The sequence below is a fragment of the Brachycentrus maculatus genome, unplaced genomic scaffold (genome assembly GCF_059751285.1).
Source record: "Brachycentrus maculatus isolate JH-2025_06_01 unplaced genomic scaffold, ASM5975128v1 h1tg000244l, whole genome shotgun sequence".
Lineage (NCBI taxonomy): Eukaryota > Metazoa > Arthropoda > Insecta > Trichoptera > Brachycentridae > Brachycentrus > Brachycentrus maculatus.
Window position 1 is genome coordinate 2475672 of NW_028280995.1, and position 20971 is coordinate 2496642.

The 20971-nt window shown below is 35.8% G+C and overlaps 2 protein-coding genes across 5 annotated transcripts in view; one reads left to right on the forward strand and one right to left on the reverse strand.

Moving 5' to 3' along the window:
- LOC148306327 (transmembrane protein 120 homolog) overlaps positions 1-20971 on the reverse strand; it is a 369069-nt gene that overhangs the window by 20995 nt on the left and 327103 nt on the right. The gene's annotated exons all lie outside the window — the stretch shown is intronic.
- The window catches only part of LOC148306328 (putative chitinase 10), an 80878-nt gene that overhangs the window by 18729 nt on the left and 41178 nt on the right, over positions 1-20971 (forward strand). For 3 of the 4 annotated variants that reach the window (XM_088265270.1, XM_088265271.1, XM_088265274.1), the window contains exons 6-20: positions 382-499; positions 1858-2043; positions 3076-3247; positions 4664-4819; positions 5880-6056; positions 7676-7827; positions 9175-9401; positions 10340-10451; positions 11070-11255; positions 12569-12734; positions 14177-14282; positions 15593-15708; positions 18822-18995; positions 19878-20029; positions 20119-20345. In XM_088265270.1, the coding sequence (XP_088121396.1) occupies positions 382-499; positions 1858-2043; positions 3076-3247; positions 4664-4819; positions 5880-6056; positions 7676-7827; positions 9175-9401; positions 10340-10451; positions 11070-11255; positions 12569-12734; positions 14177-14282; positions 15593-15708; positions 18822-18995; positions 19878-20029; positions 20119-20345 (2427 nt within the window). The remainder of the gene's footprint in view (positions 1-381; positions 500-1857; positions 2044-3075; positions 3248-4663; positions 4820-5879; positions 6057-7675; positions 7828-9174; positions 9402-10339; positions 10452-11069; positions 11256-12568; positions 12735-14176; positions 14283-15592; positions 15709-18821; positions 18996-19877; positions 20030-20118; positions 20346-20971) is intronic. The other variant, XM_088265272.1, reaches the window with a different exon arrangement.

Sequence of the window (20971 nt, forward strand, 5' to 3'; positions counted from 1 at the left end):
TGTGCATATTTGGCTCTTTGGCTAATAAGTTTGCCGACCACTGGTCTAAGAGAACGCATTTCCACTGCGTTCAGTCTTATTTCATCCTTATTTTGCCAATACTACCCTTCACTTTCTTACAATGCCAAATACTTGAAAGTGGTCAGGTTAGGAGTCGTAACAATCGGCGGGTATGTATGAGGAGATGCATGAACGTGGAAGAGGCGAAGAATGTTTGCAAGGACAGAGTGGTGTGGCGCTCTATTCTCTCTGCCTACCCCTGCGGGGAAGCGGCGTGATGGTTAGTTTTAGGTACTTTCTTACATCAGGGTGGAACCAGGACTCCATTGTGCCCTACATTAAATATATTGAGTTTAAAATAATGTATAAAATAATTTCCAGATGTCTCGACTGGATGAGCATTAGAGCATATGATTACCACATGGTCTTGGAGCCGGTCGTAAATCATCATTCTCCGCTTTTTGCCTTCGAATCTGGGCCCAATGATGACTTGAACATAGTAAGTTATTTTAAAAGTTTCAAATAATGATTTATGAATTTTATACTGATATCTCATCAAAGATGAAGAAGAATATGGAATTTGTATATTATATGATTCATATTACTTGTGATCTTTAAAAATAATATTTGGTAAAGCTTGGAATTCTTTGTTTTAACCTTTCCAGGAGTACAATAATTGATATCTGACTTTCTCTGGGGAATGGTTTTTTAATTAAATATGTATTTAAAAAAAATCTTTGTATTATATATATATATGTATAACCATATCCGCTCCCTAGGTGGAGCATATGGAGTCCACAAACTGTCTCCAGGCTTTTCTGTCGGCGCCTTGCATCCTCCCAAGTCAGATCCGCGTCCCGAAGTTCTGACGAGAACTGCCGACGAATTGTCAGCAGTGGTCGTCCTGGGCGGCGCGAACCTGATGCCTTGTAAAAGAGGCAAGCTTGGTTAGGCTCTCAGGAGGCATGCGGAGTACATGGCCAAGCCAACTGAATCGCCTATGAAAATATAAATTATGTTAAAATAATTTAAATAAAAAATAAAGCTCACCATCTCTAGGTTTTATTTTATGACAAAGTTAAATACAAATATCCACAGATGTCATTACTATACAATTTGCATCATACCAACTGGCAGAAGACTTCGACGTTCATTAACGTCGATACTCCTTTAAGGAAAATTCGCACCGACGTTCATTTATGTCAATACTCCCGGAAGATTAAAATATTCTAAACGGGGTGATTTTGATAAATATTCCCAGGATCTATGATTAGATCCATGGAAACGTAATCCAATGGTCCAATGGTCCGTGTCATGGTGTGTTATTTATATTTACACGAGACATTTTATTTATTTCACTCTAACTACTGCTCTCCACAACTGTGTGGAAGCGAGAGATCAATTATGAGCAGTCTGTCTGTGATGCTACTAATTACAGTAAATTCACATGTAAAATCATAGAACTTAAATCATACACCTATGTTTCTTCACTGCTAACTTAGGATCAATGAATTGTATAAACTCATGCCTCTAGCGAGTGTTTTTGCCTAGAATTTTCACTCTTATGGTATTATATATGTCCGCCTCCATAGTGTAGTGGTCAGTACGCTCGGCTGCCGTATTAGAGGTTCGATACTGTTGAATAAATATGAGTGATTTTTTCAATCTAATATTATCCTGGACTGGTACCTAAGGTGGAGGCCTGATCACCTTTCCTTCGTGTGTTAATGATCAAGATAACACTGCTTTTATATGATGCAGTGCCCTATGCACCATTGAGGTGATGATAAGGGTTCGAATAAAAAAAATGGTATTATATATGTAGCTTTCATTTGTAATTTCTGATTCTATTTTCAGGATAGCACCGTTCAGTATTATTTAAATGCAGGGGCGGATCGGAGCAAATTAATTTTGGGGATTCCAACGTTTGGGCGATCCTTTTCCCTGACTGACTCTGCAGCCACTGCCATCGGTTCGCCCGCTTCAGGGCCCGGAGAAAAGGGAGAATTTACGGGAGAGAAAGGATATACGGGCTACTTTGAGGTACAAACTTTCATTCCAACTTGAATAAAATCTGGTAGAAGTGTAAATGTAACTCTTTCCGTTACCTGATTTGGATAGCGTTTATTACTTTATATTTCCCCAACTTACATTTTTGATGTTCGCCGATTAGTTCGACTCCTGACCTGACTAGTTGAGACCTACTTGAGATATTTGATTTATTTCACTCTAACTACTGTGCGCTACAACTGTGTGGAAGCGGAGAGCTATTGCGATCAGTCAATCTGTAAAGCTACTGATTATCCACCCACTGCACAACTGAAAGGAGTGGATAGATTGTATATAAAATCCACCATTAATATTAATCCACCATAACTAACTAACCATTGTGCTGCTTTTTCGCTGAGGTAGGCAGTGAGAATAAAATGCCACACCAAGCAGTTTTTGCACATAATATTCGCCTCTTCCTCATTCATACATCTTTTTATCCATACCGCTAATTATTCCAACTCTGAACCAGACTACTTTCAAGTATCTGACATACTTGATCATGCCAATTTTTTTTTGGTTTTCCCATACACCAATTTCCAATTATATTCGCCTCATAAATTTGTTTTACTGATCTGTTCAAACTATCCCACCACACTCATACGTTCTACATATTCAATCTCAACACAACATTCTTAATTTTATCAATAATGCTTACCTCAACCTTGCATTTTTTCCTTATTTCATCATTTGAACATCTATCATACATCATTTTGACGCACATTCATTTTTAATTTGATCTTGAACTTTAACAAACTTTACTTATTTTATTTTGACACCTCAAAAAAGCAATTTATTTAATAATTTTTTTTTTTTATTATTTACAAAAATACTTCAATTTCATACTATTTCTGTGAGCTTAACCGGCTCATTATTAGAAATAGGTATCAAATTGTGGTAGAGTGGGTTCGAACCAAGAAACTCTGACTCAAGAGTCCGCTACACTAACCACGGCACCACAACACGACACATTTGCTAATGAAAAATTTGTGTTGGATATATTTAATTCCGGAATTTATTTTTTAGATATGTTCAAACGTGGGTAAGAACAACGATACGAATGGTAGTTGGACCGTGGTACATCCAGATCCGAAGGCTGTAGGACCATACGCATACAAGGGAGACCAGTGGGTGGGATATGACGATATTGGCAGTGTGCAGAGAAAAGCTGAATATGCCACCCAGCTAGGCCTTGCAGGTGACTACTTGTTATTTGGTATATAGATAAAAGAGAGTATGAAAAATGCGCACAAGGCAAGTAATACACAAACAGATTGTATCTTTGATTTTTTATTTGTTGACAGACTTTGGCCTGCTGTGGCCAAAATGTGACGGATATTGTGACTCTACGATTGGCAAACATGTCCTTGTACTCATTTTCGTCTGAGGAATTATCTTGTACACATTATTTAATGCAAACTATGCCATGTTCTCTCCGATTCCGCGGCTTCACATGTTATCCAATGCTTTTGAAAGTAAAGATTTATTTAATAAACTGTTATCCACCTTGAAGTCTGTACTTTCTCAGCATTTCTTCTCAATGTTATAATGGATAAATTGAAACGTTGTGTTTCACTCTCTCTCTCGCTGCTCGCTGATAGTGTGTGAAGGAGACGTGTATTTACCAGTGCTTACTATTTGTTATTTTATGTTTAAGACTTTTTGTTTCTCTATTAGTGTTTCATTAGTATATTTTTATATTAGATACTGTATATATGTATTATGTCAAAGGCATTACCCGTTCAATAAGTAAATAAATAAATAAATTATTAGCTAAACTGGCAGTACACAATGGAGTTCTGGTTCCGACCCTTATGTATGGAAGCGAAGCATGGATTTGGCAAAAGAAGGATGAAAGCAGACTGAATGCAGTCGAAATGCGATCCCTCAGATGAATGTGTGGCAAAATGATGTTTGATAGATGTTCGAATGATGAAATAAGGAAAGAATGTAAGGCTGAGATAAGCATTATCGATAAAATTAAGAAAGGTGTGTTGAGATGGTTTGGACATGTGGAGCGTATGAGTGAAGAAAGAACGGTTAAACAAATTTATGGAGCGAATGTAGTTGGAAAAAGAAGCAGAGGACGACCGAGGAAAACTTGGCACAATCAGGTATGTCAAATTCTTGAAAGCGGCCGGGTCAGGAGTCGTAATAATCGTCGGGTATGTATGAGGAGATGCATGAATGTAGAAGAGGCAAAGAATGTTTGCAAAGACAGAGTGGTGTGGCGTTCGATTCTCTCTGCCTACCCCTGCGGGGAAGCGGCGTGATGGTTAGTTAGTTATAAATTATTCGAAGAATTATCTTATGCGTACCATTAGAGAAGTTATCTTGAGCACATCATTTGAGGATTTATATTGAGCGCACTATTGGAGAAGTTATCTTGTTCACATAATTTGAGGAATTATCTTGAGCACATCATTGTAGAACTTATTTTGTACACATCATCAAGGGAATTATCTTGTGCGCATCATTTGGGCAATATATCAAGTGCGCACCATTTGAGGAATTATCTTGGGCGCATTTGTCGCCCATTTACCATAAAACAATATTATGTATTGCACCTGTAGTTTGTATTTGAAAACATTTAATTTTCCCATTTTATTTCTAGGATTAATGTTCTGGACGATAGACATTGACGATTTCTTAGGAAATTGCCATGGAAGACCATATCCTTTAATTAATGCTGCCAAGGAAGCTCTGACTTCATCGGATAAAACTAAACCAATGTCCAGAAGGCGAACGGAATTGGAAAATGAGTCAATCGGTAAGCTTAAAATATTTCTTCTTCTTCCATCTTATAGATCTGAGGATTTGTCTGTTCCGTTATACGTCTCTTGTAATGTGGACTGCCAGCTGTCACGCCATCGCTTTGGAGGTCTTCTTCCATATGGGATTTCTTGAAGATTAATTCGGGCAGTCTATTTTCTTGCATTCTATTGACATGGGCGTTCCAGAATAGTCTTCGCTGTCGTCCCCACGTATTACTATAATACACATTACTTCGTTTTTATCTTCATCGTAAAATAGCTAGTCTTAACTACATATTTTCCAAATTTCCGTGTTCCTTATTCAGTCTCTTAACTAAAAATCAGATTTAAAATGAAAGAGGGTAGATAGTAGGGGGTGTTAGTTAGTTCTCGTTTGTAGAAATAATATTAAAAGAATATAAGGATAATAAATAATAATAAATTTAGATAATTTACATAGTGCCATTTTTGTAAAATACTACCTCAAGGGCTCAAGTGATGTTTGAACATGTCAAACAAAAAATACCATGTCATGTACAATACATGACATGGTATTTTTTAACACTCCTTATCATTCATCGTTCACTTTGTGTAATACCACTTTAATAAACACTAATTCGTGTCTACCGGTTTTAGAATAATCATTCCATCATCAGGTCAGGTCATTAAAATTAAATTGTTGCGAATATTCCGAAACCGGTAGTCACGAATAAGTGTTTATTAATGTGGTATTACACAAAGTGAACGATGAATGATAAGGAGGGTGTTATATTATAATATATAAAACCCCTATCCGCACCCCAATGATGCATAGGGCACTGCGTCATATAAACGCAGTGTTATCTTGATCGTTTACACATGAAGGAAAGGTGATCAGCCCTCCGCTTCAGGTACCAGTCCAGGGTAATAATATTGAATAAATATTACAGTGAAAAAATCACTTATATTTATTTTACCCCCCTTGGGAATCGAACCCGGGACCTCCAGAACGGTAGCCGAGCGTGCTGACCATTACCCTATATTACCATACTACAAAGTTGACAATGCTTTTAATATGCAAAATATGGTGTTTTTTAGCCCAAAGGCGAGTGGTGTGTTACTACACCAACTGGTCGGTATACAGGTCCGGTGTAGGGCAATTCCCCACGTCAATGATTGATCCAAATTTGTGCACCCATTTGATCTACGCTTTTGGAGGCTTCACCAAGGAGGGATCCATGAACCCCTCCGACCCTTACCAGGACATCAACCAGGGTGAGATTTATTTTATTTATTGTAACTGCAGACAGTAGGTAGAATTCCATATTGAATTGTTGGGTAATATATCCAAATTTAAACAAGGTTTATTTGGTTGAATTCTACATTTATTTATGTATATGTTAATACGTGACGCGTTTCGTCTTCTTAGGACATTATCAAACACTGACTAAAAATATTTACAAAATGTCCTTATATATTAACAATAATTGCTATTATTAGGTCTAGGAGTACATATAATGGTGGGTATTTCGGTGGGTAATGTGGATTTCTTAACATTCACAGAAATCCACATTACCCACCGAAATACCCACCTTTATATGTACCCCTAGACCTAAAAATAGCAATTATTGTTAGTATATAAGGACATTTTGTAAATATTTTTAGTAAGTGTTTGAAAATGTCCTAAGAAGACGAAACGCGTCACGTATAACATATACATAAATAAATGTAGAATTTAACCAAGTAAAACTTGTTTAATTTTGGATATATTACCCAACAAATCAATGAGATTTATTTATTTGTTTTATTTATTAACATATGCATTGGAAGCGAAACGTAGACTGTCGGGCTGGCAGAACAAAGACGTCTGGAGGCGTTTGAGATATGTTACTACAGGAGCATGTTGTGGATTTATCAGTCGGAACATGTATGAGCAACGACGTACTAAGCAAGGCTGGGGAGTCTAGATGCTTACTAAATAAAGTAGCACAACAGCGAGCCAAACAGATAGGACATAATGTAAGAAACGCAGGCCTGCTTCTTACGATTGCGGAAGGCATGTGCGAAGGCACAAGCTACAGAGGACGACTCCGCTTAATCTATATAGACCAAATTATCTCCGATATGCGCTGTAGCCTTTACGCACGAGTTAAAAAGGCGAGCGGAAGATAGAGACAGGTGGAGACTGACCACGAATGAAGCAAACCAATCATCACAAAGATTGTCATCCATGAAGATTTATATTTCATCATACACATGTTGTAAAAACCAATGAGGACACATTGCTCACTCCTTTCAAGAACGTCATAAATCAAAAATCGCCAATTTTGAGTTGTGCATGTTTTCGGAATGCTCAGAAAATGTACTATATCCCAGCAAAAGCGGCATATTTTTAACTTAATATTTACCCGCTACAGGGCAGAAAGTGTCAATTTTGCATTTTGAAGAGAAGGTATTGTTCAATTATTTTTTAAAATATACTAAATATTTTTCAAATGCAGAAAAAACCTTCAGGTTTTACTTGAAAAGATCTGTTGCACAGTTAAAAGTTCATTAAGTGGCTTGATATTTATTTTTAATACATTGTATTATATTTTTAAACTTTAAAAACGTTCTTCTGAAAAATCAAGTTTTTTGATTTATGACGTTCTTGAAAGGAGTGAGCGACATTGGTTTTCCTGTGACAAGGGCACATTTACAATACTATATGAAAAAGATTTGTTTAAGACATGCAGTCAAATACGACATGGCCGAATAGTGTGATATATTTCAGATCTACTCACCTCCATTATCCATTTATGAATAGCTCTTTTAAACTTAGTTTCTTTTTAAATGACTATGAATAATGGACACAACAAAAATGTTAACAATGTTTATTGTTTATTTATTTCTAGATGGATATGTGTTATTTACAAATTTGAAGAAATTGAATCCTTTCTTGAAGACAATGTTGGCGGTAGGAGGAACTAACGAAGGATCTCTAACGTTTTCGTCTATTGCTGCGGATGATAAAAAGAGATCTGAATTTATTGCCAACACTATAAAGGTATTTGTTTTGTAGCTTTCCTTGATAATATATTTTTTAACTTTTAAAAATTCTCCGTGTGAATGTATGGTAAAACCATGCATGATAGATGTTTGTGATATAAAGAAAGCAAGCAACGCTGAGATAAGCATTATCGATAAAATTAAGAAAGGTGCGTTGAGATGGTTTGGGCATGTGAATCAAATGAGTGAAGAAAGAATAGTAAAACAAGTTTATGAGGCGTGGTTGGTAATAGAAGCAGAGGAAAGCTTAACAAGATCGAGCATTTCAAATACTTGGGCTTGGTCAGGTCAGGAGTTAGGAGAATAATCGAGGATGTATGAGGAGATCCACGAATATGTCAGAGACGAAGACTGTTTGGGAAGAAAGATTGGTGATGCATTCTATTCTCTTTGACTATCCCTGCAGGCTTGATATTTATTTTTAATACATTTTATTATGTCCTTAAACTCTAAAAACGATCTCCTGAATCAAGTGTTTTGATATATGTCGTTGTTGAAAGGAGTGAGCGATATGATCAATATCTTGACGTTCCATGTTCACAACAGCCATCTATCATTAGAAAGCTTTTATTTGGCAGAGATCCTTTTATGTACTCTTTGTCTTCTTATTTGCACATGTAACATTGACCATTCTACCCAAGATTGACAACCACACTACTAAAATTTATGAAAGTCATACATATAAGATCAATCTCATGACGTTCCACGATCAAGTTCACAACAGCCATCTATGATAATAAAGCTTTTATTTAGCAGAGATCCTGTTATGTACTCATTTGTCTTCTTATTGGCACATGTAATATTGACCATTCTACCTATGATTGACAAACACACTACTCAAATTTTTTGGAGTCATACATATTGCTCACTTCTTTCAAGAAAGTCACAAATAAAAAAACTTGATTTTTCAGGAGAATGTTTTCAAAGTTTAAAAATATAATACAATGTTTTAATAATAAATATCAAGCCACTTACTGAAATTTTTACTGTGCAACAGATCCTTTTAAGTAAAACCTGAAGGTTTTTTCTCCATTTGAAAAATATTTAGTTTATTTATAAAAATAATTAAACAATACCTTTTCTTCAAAATGCAAAAACAACACTTTCTGCCCTGTATCGGGTAAATATCAAGTTAAAAATATTTGCTTTTGCTGGAATAAAGTACATTTTCTGGGCATTCTGAAATCATGCCCAACTGAAAATTGATGATTTTTGATTTATGACGTTCTTGAAAGGAGTGAGCGATATGATCAATCTCATGACGTTCCATGATCGAGTTTACAACAGCCATCTATAATTGGATTTAGAAAGCCCTTTTTTTATTAATTTGTCTTTTTATTGGCAGTTCCTACGTGAGCACGGTTTTGACGGTATAGATTTGGACTGGAATCGTCCAGGACTTGGCAAAGGATCTAAGCCGGAGGACAAGGAAAATTACGTGAAACTAGTGAGAGAGATAAGAGAGGCGTTCGATGCGGAGGAAGAAGGTGGTCGGAGACTTCTGTTGTCCATAGCTGTACCCAAAGAACAGGAATTCATTGAAAAAGGATACGACATTATCAAATTAAACAAGTAATAATAATTTATTTAACTAAATGTATGGTCAGGAAAATTGGGAGTCTACGGTATATTATTATACTAGATTTGCACATTCCAAAAAAAAATTTGGAATTGGCAAATCACAAAATGGATACAAATCACTCAATCGACTCACATAAACTAAAAGTATTTCATTTCTTGAATGTTTTCCGCAGATACTTTGTGGCACATTTTATAATATCTTTATGAAGTTAATTAATTTTGTTTTCACCACTTTTTTTTATTAATACAATTCAACCTACCGGTTTCAACAATACATTGTCATCATCAGGGTTTATTTTAAATCAAAACATTAAAATACTCTCACCAAAAACTTCCACGCACTCCATAAAAATTCTAAATCATTTTAGGATTTTTATGGAGTGTGTGGAAGTTTTTGGTGAGAGTATTTTAATGTTTTTAATGTTTTTGATTTCAATTAAACCCTGATGATGACAATGTATTGTTAAAGCCGGTAGGTTGAATTGTATTAATAAAAAAGTGAAAACAAAGTTTATTAATTTTATAAGGATATTAAAATTATTTCACCCAGTACCACACAAAGGCCAAATAATGAATAACTTAGACAATTTAGAAATCCAAAAAACTAAAATTTTAATAATAATTTAATAAATAATATATTATTTAAAATTTCTTCACCTTTGCTTTCCATTTTTCCTGTATTCTCAAACTCCACCTCCTGACTAATCCCCCCCTCCTCCTAACTTACTCCCCTCCTTATTTATGCTTTATTTTATATTTAGACCCGAAGATGGAAGCATGTATAGCTTCCGAAACTAGTCGTTAATATAAAATAAATATAGCTCAAGTGGTAAAAAAAATATTTTCTTTTAAATTTCATCATATCTTACAACAATGTGAATGCCAAAATAATGAAGAAAATAATTATACTGGATTGATATTCTTTTCAGATTCGTAGATTGGATGAACATCAGATCCTACGACTATTACTCGGTGTATGAACCAGAAGTGAGACACCACTCGCCCCTGTACGGCCTCAACCCAACGGACGTCTTGAACATTGTAAGAATTATATTATTTAAAAAATTATATTGTGATAGTCGTTTGTTAAATTATTGCTGCACATGTTAAAACTGTCACTTAGAATTGTATAGCTACATAAGGACCGTAGTCCATTTGATCTTCACATTCGTTTGATAATGCCCTAACAAGGCGAAACAATTGTCACAATATAATTTTTATGTGTTTTTTGTTAATAAAATACAACTTAGTAGACTCAAAAAATCTGTGTTTGATTTAAAATTAATACATAAATTAAAATGGAGTTCTACAAATTAAACGCCAAGTCAATAAATAAGCAGAAGTGACTTAAATCGCCCTCCTGAACATTTTATGTTTTGGTAGTTGGTCACTTTCTCCTGTACGACTACGATATTTTTATTGTTAAGGCCGTAAATGAAATAAAAATAAGAAATAATAAGCATAGCAAATAATAAATGCAAGACAACAACACAAAGCACCTTACATAAAGACATTTTACTGTAATACTTACATGTGCTTTCTTCTTGTCTCCAGCATTGGCCCTCCCTCTTGGACTCCCACAGTTCTCTGTTGGAAGCGATTCTCTTCCGCAACATTTTGACTGCAATATAAAGCGATTAAATTTTAATTTTGTTGCAGAACAGCACTGTTAAGTATTATTTGGACGCGGGAGTGAACAAAGACAAGCTTGTTTTAGGGATCCCGACTTTCGGGCGCTCGTTCACCTTGTCGGATCCCGGAGCCACGGGTCTGGGAGCCCCCGCCGTGGGGCCCGGAGACAGGGGCGCAGCTACCGGGGAATATGGATACCTTGCATATTACGAGGTGAATTCAACATTAATAATTCTCTATTCACCACATTTTGGGTATGTCAATATCCTCGTTCGCGAATTTGGATTTCTTCAATTAGTAGTTATTTTTATATTTTGACATCTCATATATTAGATCTTTTCTTTAGATCATCTCATATATTAGATCTTATCTTTAGACCATCTCATATATTAGATCTTATCTTTTTGGAATTATATTAAAGGTGTTTCAAGTTGAGTTTTTGTCCGCCTCTGTAGTGCACGCTCGGCTACCGTTCCGGAGATCCCGGGTTCGATTCCTGGGGGGGGTCAAATAAATTTAAGTGATTTTTTTACTCTAATATTTATTCAATATTACTCCTGACTGGTACCTGAAGCGGAGGGATGATCACCTTTCCTCGTGTGTTTACGATCAAGATAACACTGCGTTTATATGACGCAGTGCCCTATGCACTATTGGGATATCCGGATAAGGGTTTGAATGAAAATTCAAGTTGAGACGAAGCAACTATGGTTGATTTGAGTAAGCTTTTTATTTATTAGAGACCTTTATTTTAAATGTGTGCAAGATTCTTTGTTAACCTTTTAAACGCGTTAACTTTGTTCCTAAGAGACGCTCGTGCGCGGCTGTATTTCGCCGTTTTTTAAATTATTACTTTTATCATGTATTTAGTTTTGAAACGATTTATTTTCCTAAACAAAAACGTTCAATGGGATTCATTGTGCCTTTTTGGTACTCTATAATACACGTGTGTCACATTATTCTTGAAATATATCGTAATATAAACAAATTAGATCGTAACATAAATAAATCAAAGCACGCATCGTGTGTCACTCTTACCCACTGGCGATGCGTAGCGTCGAGAGTGAGACAGATATAGGGCATGATTATGGCGCGGACTAATTACCGACCGCAAGAAAAATCAGGGATCTGTTGTTTTATTTATCCTTGTGATATTACAAATTATTAGTCAGATATTTCAACAGATGTCATAAGGCCGAGGATTGACGTATTATTTTATCCAAAGTTCCACACCATGAAAAAATCCCTCCAAGTTGAACTGAGGTTCGAAACTTGGAGCAAAGTGAAAACACAAACGCTTATGTCAGCCGCGTATGGGGCATGTCTTGTAAAAACACAAACGGTTATGCGACCCGCGTGGATCCGGTTAATATCACATACTGTAAATTTTTTATGAAGTCCAAATTGAATTTGACCAGATTATTTTATTTACGATATGTTTAAGGTGTGTCCAAATCCTTGTTCACAAATTTGGGTTTCTTCAATTATATGTTATATTTACATTTTGACAATATTTAATTTTACAGATTTGTATGAATTTACGACCCAAACTGAGCGACAAGTGGACTGAAGTGCAGCCCGATGGTGATGCCGTTGGACCCTATGCTTTTTATGGAGACCAATGGGTGGGGTATGATGACGTCACCAGCGTACGGAGGAAGGCAGAGTTTGCTGTACAACTGGGACTTGGAGGTGACTACTAAGTCTATAAAAAATACCATAACTTTGAAAGCTTCAGCCCCATTCGCAGGTCTGGTAAAGAAACTATTGGTTTGCATGAGGACCCATACATTAAAAAAAAGACACCTTTCTCAATGGTCTCAGAACTTTTTACATGTCGGTACGATTTTTGATAGGTTTGGAAATATGGCTGATGTTCCTTCTATGTATGTATGTTCCTTCTTCTCCGTCTTATTCCTCATTACTGAGGGTTGTGACCCTTGTGAAAGCAATGACTCTTCTTCAGTTATCCCTTGACTGCGCTGCACGTAGCGCTACAACCACCGAAGTGCCTGCTGCTGCCTTAACTTGATTGGTCTATCGTGTGGGGATCTTCCTCTCCCTCTCTTCCCCTCCAGGCTACCGATCACAACCAGTCGTTCCAGGTTATCCTCATTCCCACTCGCAATGTGTCCAAAGAACTGGAGAATCCGTCATGTACAGACATTGGCCAGAGTCAAGCCATCCAAGTGTAGTTTCTGGCGAATGGACTCGTTGGTGCATCTAGCTGTCCTCATGCCCATCCAAAACCACATGTCGAAAGTGTCAATTTTCCTCCTGCTTTGATAGTCCATGTTTCAGCAGCATAGAGAAACTTGGAGTGGATCAATATCCTGACAAGCTTGGTGGTGTTACTCACACCCGGTCTTTGCAGATTGTAGCTCCATCAGTTGAGAAATTGGTGAAGTACATATTTATTTAGCTTTTTCCGTTTGAAAATATGTGAGATTCATTCCCTATTTGTTCACATATATGTATATTTTTTTGGAGACAGAGAGTGAAATATATTTTTTTTATAGGTATTTCTATTTTGACTAGTTGGTTATTAATAATAATAATAATAAAACCCTTATCCGCACCCCAATGGTGCATAGGGCACTGTGTCATATTAACGCAGTGTTATCTTGATCGTTTACACATGAAGGAAATGTGATCAGCCTTCCGCTTCAGGTACCAGTCCAAATATTACAGTGAAAAAATCACTTATATTTATTTTACCTCACTTGGGAATCGAACCCGGGACCTCCAGAATGGTAGCCGATGGTGGGGAGGCGGACAGACAGTTGGTTATTAACAATATTAATTAATTAAACCATATCCGCTCCCTAAGTGGAGAATATGGAGTCCACAAACTGTCTCAAGTCTTTTCTGCCGGCTGCCAGCTCCTTTGTATCCTCCCAAGTCAGATCCGCGTCCTGAAGTTCTGACGAGAACTCCCGCAGACTACTGACCACTGCTGACAGATTGTCAGCAGTGGTCGTCCTGGCGGCGCGAACCTGATGCCTTGTAAAAGAGCCAATTTTGATTAAGGCTCTTGGGAGGCATGCGGAGTACATTTTAATATTGTTAAAATTTATTTAATGTTATTTTACATATATTTATTTCTGAGTTTGAAGAATAATGTTTTGTTTCAGGAATCATGTTTTGGACGATTGACAATGATGACTTTAGAGGGGTTTGCAATGGGAGTCCATATCCACTGATAAATGCAGCCAAAGAAGTTCTAGAAAGAGCTCCCGTGTAAGATAATAAAATACACTGATGTACTTACTTATTTTTTTACAAAAATGTTAATAAAAGAGTATATAACCACTCACCGAGATTTTTACGTCTACCGGTTTCGAGACGTACCCGTCTCTTCGTCGCATAAATCGCATGTGTTAGACATTTTGTGTAGTTTTGAGTATGTAAATGGTGCTATGGTGGTGAAGGGTAGTATTGTTTGCATGCTGTGTTAGTGATTGTCCTGACGAAGAGACGGGTACGTCTCGAAACCGGTAGACGTAAAAATCTCGGTGAGTGGTTATATATACTAATTTTATTAACATTTTTGTAAAAAAATAAATAAGTAAAAATGACTAACCACTAACCTAAGTAAATGCTTTAAATATTAATAATATTGAGAATAATACACTGATGTTTTTATTGATATTTTTGAACTTCACAACTACCGGTTTTGGAATAACCATTAATTACATCATCAGGTCAACTGTAGACGTTCAAGAGACAGTTTTTAAGTGGTATTACACAAAGTGAATGATAAGGAGAGTGTTATATTACCATTCCACAAAGTTAACAATGCTTTTAATATACAAATTTTTTATTAATATTTATTTGTTAAAAATCTTAGATCTCCTTTCATCAATTCAGTGATGGCTATGAAATTTTGACACAATCTTGCATATAAAGTTGTTATTTTACTATAAATAGGTACCTAAAAAAAAAACTAACTAACCATCACGCCTCTTCCTCGCAGGGGTAGGCAGAGAGAATCGAACGCCACACCACTCTGTCTTTGCAAACATTCTTCGCCTCTTCTGCATTCATGCATCTCCCCATACATACCCGACGATTATTAAGACTCCTGACCCGGCCGCTTTCAAGTATTTGACATACCTGATTGTGCCAGGTTTTTCTCGGTCTTCCTCTGCTTCTTTTTCTAACTACATTCGCCTCATAAATTTGTTTAACCGTTCTTTCCTCACTCATACGTTCTACATGTCTAAACCATCTCAACACACCTTTCTTAATTTTATCGATAATACTTATATCAGCCTTGCATTCTTTCCTTATTTCATCATTTGAACATCTATCAAACATCGTTTAGCCACACATTCGTCTAAGGGATCGCATTTCGACTGCATTCAGTCTGCTTTCATCCTTCTTTTGCCAACTCCATGCTTCGCTTCCATACATAAGGGCTGGAACCAGAACTCTGTTGTGTACTGCCAGTTTAGCTTATATAAATACCTTACAAATAAAAAATTAGAATAATGTGCCGAGGGATTTGCATTTTTAAAACTTGTGTTTTACAAATCGATTTTTTACAGGCCAACCACTGCTCCACAAACAAATTCAGAAATAATTGCTGCAGATGAAAAGAATGTCATCTCAAAGGAGGAGACAACTTCGACCCCTGTTATCAAATCAAGAATCAGTTCGAATGGTTTGTAACGATTTCAAAAAAATCATAATATGGAAATGAGAGAGATAAGTGGTAAACATTGAACTGCTTCAACATTTTGAGTGTGTCCAAATACTTGTTCACAAAATCTGGATTATCTCCAATTACAGGAGTTATTTTCATATTAAACCAGCCTATGACGGTCGTCAGCCCCGTAAATGCCCAGACTTCCGTATTCTTCTTCATCTTTGATGAGATGTCAAAAAATAATATGAAAATAACTCCTGTAATTGGAGATAATCCAGATTTTGTGAACAAGTATTTGGACACACTCAAAATGTTGTAAATAAATTATCTGGTCAAATTATAAGCTTAATAATAAAAATGAAAATGGTATTTTCTGGCGTTTCTCATGTGAGTGATTTTAATCCAGGATTCGGATCTCACATACTAATATAAGAGTTTCTGCTTAGTAAAAAGCTTCTTTACATCTCACCAATAGATGTCTCTAGTGAAGTTCTAGTGATTCAAGAACAAGGTTTCTAAATTGGTTCATATATATATAGAACTTCCAAGAATTTGAGTAGTGTGGTTGTCAATAATGGGTAGAATTGGTGAATGTTACACGTGTGTAAAGTGATCACTTAAACCAGCCTATGACGGTCGTCAGCCCCGTAAATGCCCAGACTTCCACATTCTTCTTCATCTTTGATGAGATGTCAAAAAATAATTTGAAATGCTTCTGTTAAATACGAGTGTTTCTGCTAATGGTACTGGAACACTTAATATGAGGAAGACGGAAACGCGCAAATGAAGACAATTATTTATTTATCAAAATCTACAAAGTTATAAGGGTGTAAATAATAAATTGACACCAATATATCGAAAATAATAACACTTATTAGGGCGAGAAGAACAAAGCGACACCAGTAAAAAAAGAGCGAGCGCGACGTCTAATCCTGTTTTCTAATTGCATAATATTACTCCTTTAGATTTTATTTTAACTAACTAACTAACTAACCATCACGCCGCTTCCCCGCAGGGGTAGGCAGAGAGAATCGAACGCCACACCACTCTGTCTTTGCAAACATTCTTTGCCTCTTCTACATTCATGCATCTCCTCATACATACCCGACGATTATTACGACTCCTGACCCGGCCGCTTTCAAGTATTTGACATACCTGATTGTGCCAAGTTTTCCTCGGTCGTCCTCTGCTTCTTTTTCCAACTACATTCGCTCCATAAATTTGTTTAACCGTTCTTTCTTTACTCATACGCTCCACATGTCCAAACCATCTCAACACACCTTTCTTAATTTTATCGATAATGCTTATCTCAGCCTTACATTCTTTCCCTATTTCATCATTCGAACATCTATCAAACATCGTTTTGCCACACTTTCGTCTGAGGGATCGCATTTCGACTGCATTCAGTCTGCTTTCATCCTTCTTTTGCCAACTCCATGCTTCGCTTCCATACATAAGGGTTGGAACCAGAACTCCATTGTGTACTACCAGTTTAGCTTCCGCTGATAGATTTTTATTTGCTAAAACTGATTTTAGTGCACCATTCACTCTGTTCCCAGCATTCACTCCAGATTTTATTTTTCTTTTAGTTAAACTCTCTATTTGCTTTCATTTTATAATTATTTGTAACAGCCGTCGCTGTTTGTTAGTAAAAATACTTAAGGTTTGTATCACAAGGTTTATTTCACAACACCAGCGCAATACAACTTTATGTATGATCTTCATTGGTCTCGATCCAGGGAAGAAGTGCGGGTTGCCAACGGTTGTTTTCTAGTACACGTGCTCCAGGCAACCTGGCGGGCATCCATTGGCTGACATCATTCCCCACTCCTCGACATCAATATTGCCATGTTACAATTATTTCATATTATTTCAGTCTTACCACATTTATATTATCATTAAAAATATATAAAGCTGTATTATAAAAAGAATAAGCATACCCTGCCTACCTCAGAACAGGTATCTCCAAATACCTAGTGAGGATAGACAGTGTCCAATAAAAAAAAAAAAAAAAAATATATATATATATATATATATATATATATATATATATATATATATATATATATATATATATCGCTCAAGAACGTCATAAATCAAAAATCGTCAATTTTCAGTTGTGCATGTTTTCAGAATGCCCAGAAAATGTACTATATCCCAGCAAAAGAGGCATATTTTTAACTTAATATTTACCCGCTACAAGGTAGAAAATGTTGTTTTTGCATTTTGAAGAAAATGTATTGTTTAATTATTTTTATAAATAAATGAAATATTTTTCAAATGTAGAAAAAACCTTCAGGTTTTACCTAAAAAGATCTGTTGCACAGTAAAAACTTCAATAAGTGGCTTGATATTTATTTTTAAAACATTGTGTTATATTTTTAAACTTTAAAATCGTTCTCCTGAAAAATCAAGTATTTTGATTTATGACGTTCTTGAAAGGAGTGAGCGATATGTGTATAAATATGTATAACTTAAGTACAAAATAATATTAAATAATAAACGCTGTTCTGCAGCACTGAACCTGACGTATACACATTTGAATATTAATCTAATCTGAGCAGGAAAATATTGGTCCTCCACCCCTTATATACGATTTTAAAGGCGTTGGGTGTGGTGGGGACAATATTGTAAACATTGAAAACTTAAAGAACTGCGTCTCTTTGTTCTTCTCGAATACATTTATGCCTACAATTTCAATAAACAAATTGTTATAAAAATACACAATTTTTGGCATGAACAACAATATTCAAATTTTGTAAACAATTTTTAAAGGGGGAATTTGCAGATTGCAAATTCAGAACGCAAACGACCGCGCAAAAGGTCGGTCGTGTATTCGCATACAATTTTTACAATTTGACTTTTTTTATAAAATATATATTTCGAAAAATGTTTTTTATCATTTTTTTAAACTCCTTGCCTTTTGATGGCTCTTTTCTTTTTAAAACCATTATTATTTCGAAGAACTTTTTTTTCAGCGTCTTAAGCAAAAAATTCAATTACGAAAACTGTTACCTTGGTTTGAAGAAAATCAAGTTTAGATTTTTCGTAAATTGGGACTTGAATCAGATACTGGATTACCCTACGCATGATATATGTTGTTAATATGTTCTTTTATTTTTATTCAGAACCACGTATAGTTTGTTACTACACCAACTGGTCCGTGTTCAGACCTGGAATAGGCATGTTCCCCACATCCGCCATAGACCCCCATCTCTGCACTCATGTTTTGTACGCCTATGCCGGTATAAGCAAGGAGGGAATGCTTTCTCCAACCGATAGCTATCAAGATATTGACATGGGTAAGTTATAGTTCAAATCCCACCAAACTGTCGAGTGTTCAAACTGTCACCATTCTTCTCTTCTTCAAACCCTCATCTACACCCAATGGTGCATAGGGCACTGCATCGTATAAACGCAGTGTTATCTTGATCATGACCACATGAAGGAGAGGTGATCAGCCCTCCGCTTCAGGTACCAGTCCAGGGTAATATTGAATAAATATTAAAGTGAAAAAATCACTTATATTTATTTAACCCCCCCTGGGAATCGAACCCGGGACCTCCAGTACGGTAGTCGAGCATGCTGACCATTACACTATGGAGGCTGACAAAAGTCACCATTCACTATGTATTTAATATCCTTTCCCGTACTGATCATCCAAAAGACCCATGATTCTTATTTGTATGGAAATCGTAGTACACAGGTCGTAACTCGCCGCCAGCTGAGTTACTTTTCTAGCACACCGCCAAGAGCCGACTGACAGCAGCCATCCGATAAGCAAGAAGCCGTAAATCGAATCAAACGAAAGCGGAATGATCTAATTGTTTCGCTCTTTCCTTGTGGCAAAACAAATAACGTGTCGCTAGCAGCAAGTTAACGCTCTGATGTATAAGTAAACCGACTGATTGTGCTTTTTATCAAAAACAATATTTAGAAACATTTCACGATTTGAATTAAAAAAGGGATAATTTTCTTTAATATTATTTTTAAGAACAGTATAGTCCATATTTTATTACAAAAAATATGGACTAAGTTGTTATTATAATACTAAAGATATTAATTTTAAATTCATATACATATGGGAGATTTCAATCCCCCTGTTATTAAAATTTGCTTAGATTATTAAAATTATTTTCTAATCTTTATAAATAGGTTTTATAACATTACTCATTTATTTTTAGACGGATATATAACATTTGTTGGTCTAAAGACTGTCAATCCAAAGCTAAAGACGATGCTGTCAATAGGAGGCAGCACTGAAGGATCTGCAACATTTTCATACATAACAGCTGATCCGAAATTGCGTAAGGAATTAATAAAAAACACTATCAAGGTGAGAGGCTAAACTAGTTGTAAATTATACCATGTTTCAGGTAGAACAATGAACAATGAACTTGAATACAATATTTTGATGCTTTGTAGTTCTTGCGTGACAACAAATTTGATGGTATTGACTTGAATTGGAACAGTCCCGCGACGGGTAAAGGAGGGAAACCCGAGGATAAGGAGAACTATGTAAAGTTGGTGAGAGAGTTTAGGGAAGAGATTGAAGCAGAGGCTGAAATGTTACCAAAGCTCATTCTCTCCCTCACGGTCCCTAAAGGACAGAAGATCATTGACAGTGGATATGATATTCCTGAACATAACAAGTAAGAAGGATTTAGTGCAGTGGTTCTTAACCTGGGTTCGATTGAACCCCAGGGGTTCGGTAAGTCAGTCTCCTGGGTTCGGTGGAGGTCAAGATACACACCTGACTTACTGTACGATATTGTAAAAAATTATACGACATAAGAAATATTCATTTATCCAATAGATCTGGTATATTATTTGAATGGAATATATCAATCTAACAATAAAAATAATACAAGAGCTCAAACGCTAAAAACATGCACATACTCTGCATCGTACATTAAATAAATAATGCGACATTAAATAAATCATTACAAATGTACTAGATCTATTGTCATAATGTATTGTCATTGCAAAATGTGATTTACGAAATCGGGGATTCACATAAAAGTGATAATTCTTTGTTTTTATTGGTTTTGGTCATTTTGTGCACCTAAGTTTGAATAAACAGTATACCTATGTTTCCAATTTGAAAAAATCATATTTTATTTTTTCAAATTAAGAGTTTGGTACGGGCATATGAAACTAGTAGGGTTTGGTATCTCCAACACGGTTAAGAACCACTGATTTAGAGTGTTACCATATTACCATACACTTAATGAACTTGTGTGTACAAATACATAAATAAATACTATTTTCTTTTATT